Here is a 13,657-nt window from a genome sequence, read left to right as displayed (position 1 = left end):
CATCATCTGTCTCTTTTATTGCATTGCAGATTTAGAGTTCAACAGACAATGTTGCTATCATCTGTGCCTATAAATAGTCATGTAAACGGAAATCTCTGTTGAAATTTAGAACTGCAATGTAATTTTTAAAAAATGGCATTATGACTGACGCTGACCTTCCTTATGTCCTGGATTACATCATGGTCATGGGGCACAACCACTCCCAAAAAATCGAACATAATAAAATTTATTATGTTCACAGAAACCTGAAACAATGTATAGTCATAATTTCTAAAGATACGTACTTCACTTATTTAAAAAAATGAAAACAAACTCACTGTCTGAGCTGTCAAATACAACTGCAGGTTCTGGTTCAAACCTGACTTGGTGTATAACAGTTCGAAGATTTTCTGATAGCCAATCTGAATCATACCATGATGCAAGTTCTTTGTCCTTTACTGTCTTCTTACGAGAAGTTCTCGATGCTTGGCATACCTAAACAGCAAAAATATAGAATATTATCTGAGAAGTAAGAACCGATTTTAACAACAAATATCTGAAATACAATTCCATGAAAGTTACAACTTGTTAACTGCTACAGTTATAACCAAAAGGGAGACCAATACATCATGATCTACGTAACAAATTGTCTCGACAAGATCACAGAGAAAGTAAATGGCTTTTTATTCTCTGACATGGTGAACCCTGGAGATACTAAGAGGTATCAGATAGATTATATAATGGTACAAGGGTGACGTACTTGAGGACAATATTCTGGAAATGGAAGAGAATGTAGATGAAGAAGAAATGGGAGATATGATACTGCATGAAGAGTTTGACAGAGCACTGAAAGACCTGAGTCAAAACAAGGCCCCGGGAGTAGACAACATTCCATTAGAACTACTGATGGCCTTGGGAGAGCCAGTCCTGATAAAACTCTACCATCTGGTGAGCAAGATGTATGAGACAGGTGAAATACCATCAGACTTCAAGAAGAATATAATAATTCCAATCCCAAAGAAAGCAGGTGTTGACAGATGTGAAAATTACCGAACAATCAGTTTAATAAGACACAGCTGCAAAATACTAACATGAATTCTTTACAGACAAATGGAAAAACTAGTAGAAGCCGCCCTCGGGGAGGATCAGTTTGGATTCCGTAGAAATATTGGAACACGTGAGGCAATACTGACCTTACGACTTATCTTAGAAGAAAGATTAAGGAAAGGCAAACCTACGTTTCTAGCATTTGTAGACTTAGGGAAAGCTTTTGACACTGTTGACTGGAATACTCTCTTTCAAATTCTGAAGGTGGCAGGGGTAAAATACAGGGAGCGAAAGGCTATTTACAATTTGTACAGAAACCAGATGGCAGTTATAAGAGTCGAGGGACATGAAAGGGAAGCAGCGGTTGGGAAGGGAGTGAGACAGGGTTGTAGCCTCTCCCTGATGTTATTCAGTTTGTATATTGAGCAAAAGCAGTAAAGGAAACAAAAGAAAAATTCTGAGCAGGTATTAAAATCCATGGAGAAGAAATAAAACTTTGAGTTTCACCGATGACATTGTAATTCTGTCAGAGACAGCTAAGGACAGGTAAGGACTTGGAATGTGTGGACAGTGTCTTGAAAGGATGATATAAGATGAACAACAACAAAAGCAAAACAAGGATAATGGAATGTAGTCGAATTAAGTCTGGTGGTGATGAGGGAATTAGATTAGGAAATGATACACTTAAAGTAGTAAAGGAGTTTTGCTATTTGGGGAGCAAAGTAACTGACGATGGTCGAAGTAGAGAGGATATAAAATGTAGACTGGCAATGGCAAGGAAATTGTTTCTGAAGAAGACAAATTTGTTAACATCGAGTGTAGATTTAAGTGTTAGGAAGCCATTTCTGAAAGTATTTGTGTGGAGTGTAGCCATGCATGGAAGTGAAACGTGGACGATAAATAGTTTGGACAAGAAGAGAATAGAAGCTTTCAAAATGTGGTGCTACAGAAGAATGCTGAAGATTAGATGGGTAGATCACGTAACTAATGAGGAGGTATTGAATAGAATTGGGGAGAAGAGGAGCTTGTGGCACAACTTGACTAGAAGAAGGGATCAGTTGGTAGGACATGTTCTGAGACATCGAGGGATCACCAGTTTATTATTGGAGGGCAGCGTAGAGGGTAAAACTCGTAGAGGGAGACCAAGAGATGAATACACTAAACAGATTCAGAAGGATGTAGGCTGCAGTAAGTACTGAGAGATGAAGAAGCTTGCACAGGATAGAGTAGCATGGAGAGCTGCATCAAACCAGTCTCAGGACTGAAGACCACAACGACATGGTGAAACACGATTTTCTCTAAATCGTAGTTCTTAAAGAAGAAAACTGAAGGACAGATAAACTAGGTACACCCTTAAATGGGTTTATTACTAGTTCTAAAAGTAACTGAAAGATGATTTGAATATATACATGCGATGAGAAGTCATGTTCCTCATCTTCAATTATGTAACTGTTTACACCACCACATATCCCCGTCTAAAATGGGGCACACTTAGATCTAATCACTGTAGAGAACTCAAGAGTTAGTTCAACAAGTCAGCATAATATTTTTGTTCTTTAACATCCACAGTTGGAAAAATAACTGTTTTTCTATTATCATTCGTGTATTTCCTTTTGTTAGTCTGTGACTGAACCTGAGATCTTCCACTAATGATGCATGGGCTGCATGTCTAATTGCTGCATACTTGGAAGTTTGTGCTTGGACTCTATTCTTCTTACAATTACTAAAAACAATTTCGTAATTTTGTAAGATATGCCTGTATAACTGGCTGTAGAATTTGGTGAGGAAGGGAGTCTGCGAGTTTATTCAGTATTCCAAAACTGTCTGAACCCACACATTAATGATTAGTAGATCCCACACAGCTATCAAATTACAGTGATGTTGATTGCTATATTTTATCTGTTTTCCAAATAGTCCTAGATTAAGATCAGGTGATTTGGCAGGCTAACCATGGTGTGATAGGAAGTCTTCATCAAACCAGAAATGTATGAGGTTTGATCAGAAAGTAACTGGAAATTTTGTTTTTCTTACACTGAATGAAAACTGCTAATTCTTGAGAGTGAGCTGATATTTTTAACAAGAAATGACATTAAAGAATATATTTATATTGGAACATCAATGGCAGAAAACCCTGACTAATGAACAAGGGTCAACAAGAGGTTCGTGAACTTACATCACTTATTGTCTGAACTGTCCACTGTAATACTAGAAGGCATATGATTTACATAAATAACGAACAGGAGTAGCCCCAGGACTGATCCCTGGAACACTCCCCATGTAGCTGTGCCCCTGTTGGACTCCACATCATAGCATTTCCCATTACTGTGGAAAATGACCTTTTGCTGTCTGCTCTTAAAGTAAGGGGTGAACCAATTGTGAGCTATCACCATATTCCATAATGGTACAAATCCTGAGGCAAAATTTTTGATCAACGTAATCAGATGCGTTAGTTAAATAAAAGACGGCGCACACTGTTCTAAACTTCTTTTTTAAATCCCATCCAGCACTGATCGTTACGTATCTGGCTGTTAGAGAGCATCGGGTACTACATTTGTAGCCTGGCCACTGTGTTGTGGTTGAGGTGGTTGCCACTGGATATTGTATTAACTGTGTACAGCTTTCGGTACTTGACAACAAAATTAATGCTTTAAGATTCTCTCCTGTACTGTTGTTTAGGCAATGCTTCCAAAACAGGACTGCTTTAGCAATCCTGTGTTTCACACTGAACTTAGCGGCTCAAAGTGAAGAAGAATGTGATGTTGCTTCATTAGAGACTAAGTGATGATAGTTCATTGGTTGAGCGATACATGCTCGCCAGTTGTACGAGATAAGTACATTCACTGTGTCCCAGCCAACTCCTCCAAGATGTATGTTAACAGAAAACTACTGTGAAATACGTGGTTATACTTCATAGCAACACAGACACTAAAAAAAGAGAAGACGTCAAGTTCCACAATATCTTAGTCAAAGCCCAGTGCACTCGGGATTTTATTACTGGAGATTTAAAAGTTACCTTTAAATGTCTATACACAATGTCATTCATTATGTGATATTTGTCATTAATAAAAAAATATTATTTTTGGAACATAACTTGAAAAAAAAGTTATTAAATTATGGGGTTAATAGAGGTGAGGAAAGAATTGGCCACGACCCAAGTGAAGGAACCTTCACAGTATTTGCCTGAAGTGGATAACCACAAAATGTACATAACGATGGCTTAGGATTTGAATCCTCAATAAGAATCTTCAATAAAAATTAAGTGATTAGTTATTACATTCTGTAATTAGGTTCTTTCTGTAGAACAGACACATACTGATGCCCACCAAAAACCCTTGTCAGAATATGAGACTAAGAAACACTGTGCACACACAAAAGACCACTCAATATTTGACATGATTGTGGAGGAATCAGAAAATATAAAAATCTAATTTACGATAAACCTTGAAAATGCAGTGCAAATGATTAAGAGGGAAAATTGCAATGATACAACCAAGAGGAGTACGCTGGATCACTATGATAAAAACTGAAAGACTTTCCAAATCCACTCAGAATTCTTTACGAGTTAAAAATAGAAAATTATAGTAGAACAGTAGACACTGAAGGTAACTGACCAAGACTGACTCATAAAAGAAGCGGGGAAATAACTGAGGTAAGCAGATTTCAGATGAGGAAAAGAAACTGTATTAACTGTGAATGGTATTAATGGTAAGAGCTCGATGGGTATGGATAGACAAATAGCAATATTCCTCCCACAAGATGTTTTAGTTCATAACACAAGGAGATGAAGCACAGTTACCTGAGAAGATGCGAAGTCCTATTTAGATTTCATTTCCTTTTAAGATAAGCGCAGAGTGAGTGAGTGAGTGTGTGTGTGTGTGTGTGTGTGTGTGTGTGTGTGTGTGTGTGTGTGTGTGTGTGTGCTAGCTTAACACTCTACCTCACACATTCCCTTCATTGTAACATAGAGAACTATGTTCATTCAACACCTGTCACATATTTCAAATTCTCCTTCCCTGAAAATATTGTGAAACTATCAAAAACTATTTCCTGGTCTTTCCTGATCAGGAAGAAAGTGTAATGATATTTAACCCTAAATTTCCTGTATTTATTCATTCCCATCAGCAATGTTTTCAATTTATTGTGCTACATATAAGGACTGGATTTGTTAGGGTAGTGAATCGCTTATTATCTCTATTAGTTTGCCAATGTGCTTCTCTGCAGGCATGTTTCAAAGTAGTTTTTGCACAGTTCAAAGTCTGTGTCTCTGCCTTGCAAGGTGATGAGTGCAGCAAAGTTAAAGCACTTTTCTTCTTCTGCTTCCATGAATAAGTCACTTGGAAATGCACATGTTTAATCTCATCGTACTTCGGATACATCATATGTTTACCATCACTATTATTATTAACAGAGCTAATAAAGGACGTTTTTAACTGAATATGTACACCAAACATTTAAGCACAAAATAACTCTTTCTACTCCAGGTCATCATCGCCAGGAATAAGAAACATCAAAAAACATCCTTCCCACTCCATCCATAGTGGTAGTCTGCCACCCACTCACTCAACAAAATATTCTGGCCCACCCATATGCCATAGCTACACTCAGACCGTCATCACTTTGGTCATATCCCAGTGGAAGAGCCGGGTTCAACAGCTGTACTATGTATCCACCTGGCACTTCCTAATCCAGTCCAGACATCCTATCCCATCAGAGGCAGTGTCACCAGTGAAAAGTATTGTCAAATGCCAGTTCTGCTGTAACTTATGGATAGCCTTTTATCTGGACTACCAACACATTGTCCATCCAAATGAATGATCAAGAGCAAAGCTGACCATTCAGAGGCAGAACATCCCGCTGAGCACATGTTCAACTTCAATAGTTGCTTAAACCATCTAACTCTTCCTTCCCTGCAAAACTAACTTTTCTCATTTAAATAGACGTCAATAAGACAGGTTTCAAGCCTGTACTCCTCCGGGTCTAAATGTTTGCTTGCCCCCGCCTTACACCACGTTCCCCCATTCCTGTTCCCTCCTTCCCACCTCACACACAAATCTACACTCTCAAACTTTCCCCTCTACATTGTACCTCTTCCTCTGATCTATCTCCCCTTTTACAAACCCACTTCTTAACCTAAATATGTGCCATGTACAATTCCTCTTGCCACTACCAGGGTCCTAACCAGTCACTTTCCTCGTCTTGTGTGCCAATGACCAGTCGATCGCCTATCTACATGAGATGAGTGGTTAATTCTATTCATTCCAGTCTCTCTCTTAGCACTTAAACTGTATCTATTACAACAAGCAGAGCATGATGAAAATGGTTACAAGATCACAGATTTACATGAACCTCTCAAGAACCAACAAGAAACAAATTCATTATTTTATGAAATTACTTACTTTGAAATCAACTGTATAAATTAATAATTTAGTTATTTTCTATGTTCCTAACCAAGTTAACTGAATATATTTAAGTAACAATAATTAATAGTCACATTTTCTACATAAAAATTAGTATCTAAATAATAACTTAGCATTTAAAACTGTAAAAACCCCTCTCCTCTCCCAGTTGTTACCTGACAAACATCAAGATTTCATAAGCAGATAACTGCCCGGTTTTGTATGTGTATTCTCTCTGCTTTCTAGCAAGACAGAATATTTTTCTACCTTTAGTTGGCTACAGAAAACATTATTAGCAATGAATACTAGGACTTGTTCTCTAATGGCTAGAATGCACCCACCAACATGCAATGCTCTCCATGGCTTAATGCAAAACATATTTCAAATTTGGTTTATGAAGTGATTTTAAGCATACCTGTGACTGTTGATCTTCATGTTCAGCAGTGACAACTGCCATTTCCAACAAGTAAATTACAATTGACATGACATGTTCAGATACGGTGTGACCAACAACTGCTTTATGCAACACTACAAATGCTGCAGAATGAAATACGCGTGATCGTAAAATTTTGCGGGGATCTTCATATGCTTCATGGCAAGGTGCTGGTTCTCTGAATGGTGGCCAAGGAGTACTTGCAGACTTCAGTTTTCCTGCCTGGTGAACACTGAAATGTAAAGTGTATACATAATAAGAAATGAAACAAGAATTATGTTCAGTAGAAACATAACTTCCAATTTAAATAATAATAATAATAATAATAATAATAATAATAATAATACACAGAACAGCATATACAAATGTACTGCATAGAAGGAAAATGGCAATGCACAAAAAAATCTATTAGTAGCTGTACACGATATTTAATCTTGCCAACATTATTCAGGTTTTCACACAGCATGTGGGAAATGGTTCTCTACAAGCTCTAAATGATGGTATAATATCTAGAAACTTGTTTGTCATCTTCATTTGTGATGCTTATAAGCAACAGCAATGGCAAAGAATAGACTACTGTGGGTCTTCTACCAGTGTGACTAAGTTTATCAACAGACATGCTCTATTAATATCGGATCAATCTTCTAAGCCAAATACCAAACAAATCACCTCATTTTATACAACATGGGAGAACTCATATAAGAAATCAAATACTGAGTCCCTAAGTAGGTAAATGCCAACACTACACATAACATTCTATAAATGGACTGAACAGTAAGGCAGCAAATACCTATTGCAAAACTCAAACATTCAGGTTCATAGTGTGGCTGTCAGGTATACAGTGAAATGTAAATTGTGTAAAATTTATACATGCATGTTGAAGTAGTTAGTCTTTTGCTTACTTTTGCCTATCAATTTAATTGCAACTGCTATTAAAATGTTATACTGTATATGCATTCTTGGTAGTTTCATTAGTGTGGTGCAAAATAAATAATTACTTTTACTAGAACCCACAACTGGTGATATTGATGTGATAGCAAGTACACAATACTCACTCCCATCGTTATTTGAATTTTACTGCAGCAATTTAAATACTTTTTTTGTTTTTTGTTTTTATGACAAACTCACAGAACGACACCACTAAGGAAATATGACATGCACCAATGAAAATACCACATACACGGTTTTTGTAAGCAAAGTCCCACTCTATTATCAAAAATATTAACAACGAGATGATAAGTTATCACTATGTTTTGGGATTGTTTGATAGCTAAGATGCTGAGCTGATTTCAGATTACATGTCCAAATTTTAACAGCTTCTCAAACACAGACTTTCAAGTCTTACCAGAGAATTTGAAGAATCAGAGTTACACAAAGTTAAAAAATTGCTAACCACAATGGAAATATAAGACAAAAAGCCTGCTACTTTGCTCCAAGAGATGTGAGCTCTTGCCAGAATGCAAATAACTGACGATTTTTTTAAGAACTATATTTCTTCAACTATTACCAACCAACGCAGTTCTATACTAACAGCTACTCAAGATGTAAATATTGACGCAGTGGTTTCTATGGTCAAAATCATAGAGATTACAATGCCCAGTCGGTTTGCATATAGTACGGAAACTGTTTCGTCTCCATTTCAAGATGAGAGAGCTTCCCATCTGGAACTAACAATCCAGATTCAGAAACTATGAACTGGAACACGGATCAAGGAGTATGTAGAAATCACTACGGCATGGACTAAAACAGCCTGCCGGTATCATCACAAATTTAAACAGCATAAAGAAATGCACACTGCCATGTTCCTTTACATCTCAACAGTCTGCGAACATTCAGACAGAAAATTAGAACATTCAGATAAAAAATTAGTATGCTACTCACTTGGGGGCGGCACAAAGTGAGGAAGGTGAATAATCTAACCACCTGTTCGTAACAGATCATAACACACATCTTTGATTGTTGGTAGACTCCAGAGCAGGTGTTTCTGTACTGCCAGCAGCAGTTCAGAAACAGCAGCTCTAAATTGCAAACTGTTCTGCAATATACACATATGGTGAAAGACTACTGAACCTCGATATAAGCCTCTCATGAAGGTTTCCATGGCCACTTCTTCTTGCAGATGTTTGTCAGCAAATTATTTGTGTTGATTTCTTCAGTCATTATGGTTATGGTCTGTTGCTTGGTTTTAAGCCAAAAAAGTTACTCAACTGAGAAATTTTTATTGCTAGTACAGGCTCCGTAGATGTACCTACAGACAGTTTAGAGTTTTTGATTGACTCACAGCATAAATATCAAGACTTGTTAGAGAGACATCCTAACACACTCACAGAGAAATCAAATTACAATTCTCCTGAAGTTAAGGTGCAACACACAATCACAACGGGACATCCAGGCGTATGCAACAGCCGGCAAAAAAAAAACTTTCAGGAGATGATCAATGATCAACCTTGACACATGCTGTTTGTCTGAAAGCTGCTGATCTAGCCCCCTCCATCTCATTCCAACGAAATATGGAACTTGGCATCCCTGTGGAGACTATACAACTTTTAAATGCTATCACAGTGTCAGAGCACTAGCCAATTTAAACATTTCAACCGCCACCTCTCCAAGAGAAAGACATTCTCTAAAGTTGACCTTACCCATTTCTGTTGCAACAAAAGGTGTGCCTAAAATAGATGTCATAACACCATTTGGATTTTTCAATTATTTGAAGATGCCACTTGGGCTACACAATGCAGCACAAACTGTCCAGCATTTTATTCACAGTTTTTTGAATGATTTGCCTTTTTTGTATTCCTGTTTAGATGACATTCTTGTTGCTTCAGCGTCAGAGGAAGAACATATAATGTATCTGCAATAGCTCAATGGCTGGATAAATACCACCTTCACATTGGCATACGTAAATGCATTTTTGGAGAGGAAAAGATAGCATTCTTGTGTTATCAAAGAGTTTCACCATTAGAAAAAAAAGTGAAAATAATCAAGGACTTCCCTCATACTAAGATAGTAACTGAATTAAGTTGTTTTTTTAGGACTGGTGAATTTTTATGGACGCATGCTTCCACATACTATAGCAATCCAACGACCTTTAACTTTTGCAAGAACACCAAGAGGAAGGATAATTGCCCTGTTACTGATGAAACAGACAAATTGTTCAAGAAGTTTAAAGAAGAACTATCTACTGCAACTCAGCTTGCTCATCCCGCAACAGATCTTCCCTTGCTTGTACTATGCTATAGGTGCTTCTTTACACCAACTGAGAAAAGGAACAACTGAACCACTTTCATTTTTCTCCACGTCTTTCACTAACACACAACACAACTACAATATTTATGATTACAGATTTTTGGCAGCATATTCGGAAGTCATACATTTTGGTTATCTTTTGGAAGGCATAGAATTCACAATATTCAGAGACCACAAGCCATCAACATTCGCCTTTAAACAGCGCCCAGAAAAAGTAACACCCTGGCAACTGTGCCACCTGGAATTTCTGTCAGTCACTTCACCACAGATATTCAATATCTTCTTGGAGGAGAGAACATTCCTGCTTATACATGCTCCAGAGGTAGTGGACATCATGTTACAAGCTAGCATTTCGTACACAGACATAGCAAAGTCACAAAGCAGTGAGCCGGAACTGATCAAAGTGAAGAATCCAGAGTCCTGTTGCTCAGTGTTTGTAAAAATAATGTTACACTTTAGTGTTCTGATGCAGACCAATGCTTCATTTCACAAAGCGAGGAACGGTGAAGAGCTGCAGCATGTACAGTGTGATGCATGTAGTACAAACACTGAATATTGCTAAGACAGCTGCTTAAACTTCTACACAGACACAAATGTTTAATTTAAGGACATAGACCTTCTATCTTTATCAGGCAGCCACATTCTTGGATTCCAAACCATTATCACAACATTTGCCACATGATGCTACCACAACCACATCTCTCTATAACACAGTGTCAAGGCACAAATGCAATTGCATTCAATCATAACAGTGCTGTCTAAAACACCTCATTATTTAGTACATACAATGTGAAGATGGTGCATGTCAAGTGAATAGCTGTTATAACAAGACTATAGTTTCACATAACCACATAAAGCATATCAGACTCAGGGTTGTACTTACTAATCGCCAAATCTATCCATAGAGGTCTGAAAATCACGACGATGAACCGCACGCAGCAACACATGTATTGGATCGTATAATTGTTCCCACACTACTGGTCTAGGTACGTACATCCCCTGTTGCATGTGACCACTAGCCTCCAAGTTGGGTGCTTTGTACTCTGCCACCTATCAAAGCATTGCATTGAAATTTTATTATGAAGTTTTTAATCAAGATATATTAATTACTAATATGTGTTTAAAAGAGAAATTAGAAACAACAGAAACATTCCATAATTATTTTAAATTAAAACCAAATCTTACAAATCAGGCTGTCACTATCTCAAGTACTGAAAATAAAAACTCACTTCAGCCAGGACAGATTCAAAATCACGGCTCTGAGCAGTTCCACATCTTTCTGGCATGAGTTCTATCAACTGACTGTGAGTTTTGTCACCCATGCACAATAATGTTACCATTTCCAGTTGAGAAAGAGAGGCATCAGGCAAACCTGTGAACAAAGAATTTATGATGAACTTCTACACAAAATGAATAAAACAATTAAATAAAAAAGATATATCATCTTCCCCCCTTATGTTGTGTACCATCCACATCCTCATGCAACACTTTTTTTATTTACCGTGTGCATACTAAATACATACATTTCTCAATTGAAAGGTGCATTGTGAGCCTCACTTCACAGAGTTTCAAATGTAATACTTCCTCTATCTTTAATTAAAGCTACACAAAGTAGATTCACTGCAATAGTAGAACTAGCTAAATCATTTCTGGTGGATGATTAATTTTATCAGAACAAAGAATTTATTTCCTAGCACAAATGTAGAAGATGGTGGATTACAAGGTGCCAAAGTGAATGATAAGAAGATTACTGTGTTCCATAGAAACAGATTGATGAGGATCTCAAAGGTTATCAACTAGCTCCAGTGTAATTAACAAAGTTAAACAAGAAAGAAAAATACATTTGTCGAATCCAGTCATTATACCATTTTGTCAGCAATGAAAACGCAGAATGTGTCCTCCCTGAAACAACAGGTGTCAATAAATTCCTTACAGCAGAAAGCATCAAAAATTTACCCTGTATACTACAGATTTGAAAATTCCAAAGAAATGAAAGTACAAGGGTGCTGAATCTGAACTATAAGGTGGACATAGAGGGAAGAGAAATTTTGCAAATTTGTAATGTGACATGACAATACCACTGAAAGTGAAAAATTATTTTCTTCTCTTTATTGAGACTCAAGCTATCACTCTAGTCAGTGCCATCATACAGTTTTCTGAATGGACAGGCTAAGTTTTTCTTGGATAGGGCTGCCTTTGTTGCCACCTCATAAGGACTCATTCGTGGTGGGAACATTCCTCATTCCCGTTGCAAACATAGTTATAAACATTCTAAGTGTCTAATGTTGGTTTAGCAGGCCATGGCAGATCTGCATATGGATATTTTTCTGCTGGGTAAGTATTTACATTATCCACCTTGCAATAATCCCACTTTTCAAACATATTTTCCATAGCATTCCAACTAATTTTAACCCTTTCATTAGCACCCTGTAGTCTTGCAGTTAGCTTTGCTAACACTCAATCACCAGGCCCAGGATTCTAGTTTCAGCCAGTTTGGGGATTTTCTACGCTCGTGACTGGGTGTATGTGTAGCTATCATCATCATCATCATCATCATCATCAACAACACCACACAAGTCACCAAAGTGGCATCAAATAAAAAATCTTGCACTAGGCAGCTGAATTCCCCAGGATGGACTCAGGGCCAGAATGCTATACGTATTTCATTTCATTAACCCTTTTACAATCCACTGTCAGATCATTCTCACATAACGGTTTTACCTTTAACTCAGATGACATCAAATTTACTTTCTCTTTGTAACTGTTTTTTGCAGTCACCAGTTGAACATGTTTCCTTATGTAGTACCTAAGCATTCAGACAGGTAGCTCAAACAGTATGCCCTACTTCACAGTACGTCACATGTTTTGATGCCCGCAACTGATAAAATGTTTGAGTTGTTTTACTTGTATGAAAATGACATGGAGAAGAAATGCAAATTATAATGATATCATGGCATATTTTATACAGGAATAGTAAGGGTAAAGGCTAGTCAAGTGTCGAGAGTGAGCAAAAAACATTGTTCACATTTTACGTGATGTATATCCCAATAAATCATAAGTTAGTGATGATGAGGAAGAAAGTAACACTAATGGACTATCTTTTGCATTTTACTGGAAAGTTTACTGTGACTGTACTCTCATGAGGTTCCTAAACTTGACTGGACAAGAGATATTTACACTTGCTCGAAGTGCTCAGCTAGCAATGGAACTGGAATTTTTTTGCTTTCTATTACCGAATGAACTTATTACAGAAATGGTTATAATGTCAAATATATTTACAACAGAAAAAAGACAGAAGGTGATTCCACTAGTGAAGCACTAGATGGCAAGTTGAATGATGGTTTATCGGAACAAACGAAGGTCCAATTAGTTGACTATTTTACAAATAATTGGCTGGAGAATATCACATTCTTCAACAATGTTAATACGTACATTTCATACTGCATCTATTTACTCATTTACCCAAGGGGAAACAAGACTGATAGTGAATATGTTGATTGTTGTTGTTGTTGTGGTCTTCAGTCCTGAGACTGGTTTGATGCAGCTCTCCATGCTA

At 37.2% G+C, this 13,657-nt stretch overlaps 1 protein-coding gene across 2 annotated transcripts in view; it reads right to left on the bottom strand.

Annotated features, from left to right (window-relative positions):
* The window catches only part of LOC124787897 (E3 ubiquitin-protein ligase Ubr3), a 289,094-nt gene that overhangs the window by 109,059 nt on the left and 166,378 nt on the right, over positions 1–13,657 (bottom strand). For both annotated transcript variants that reach the window (XM_047254874.1, XM_047254875.1), the window contains exons 13-16: positions 11,331–11,473; positions 10,985–11,151; positions 6,838–7,087; positions 318–474 (exon numbers count right to left, since the gene is read on the bottom strand). In XM_047254874.1, the coding sequence (XP_047110830.1) occupies positions 318–474; positions 6,838–7,087; positions 10,985–11,151; positions 11,331–11,473 (717 nt within the window). The remainder of the gene's footprint in view (positions 1–317; positions 475–6,837; positions 7,088–10,984; positions 11,152–11,330; positions 11,474–13,657) is intronic.

The sequence above is a fragment of the Schistocerca piceifrons genome, chromosome 3 (assembly GCF_021461385.2).
Source record: "Schistocerca piceifrons isolate TAMUIC-IGC-003096 chromosome 3, iqSchPice1.1, whole genome shotgun sequence".
NCBI classification, from domain to species: domain Eukaryota; kingdom Metazoa; phylum Arthropoda; class Insecta; order Orthoptera; family Acrididae; genus Schistocerca; species Schistocerca piceifrons.
The sequence above is the reverse complement of the archived record's forward strand: the minus strand, read 5'-3'. Positions and strand labels throughout refer to the sequence as shown.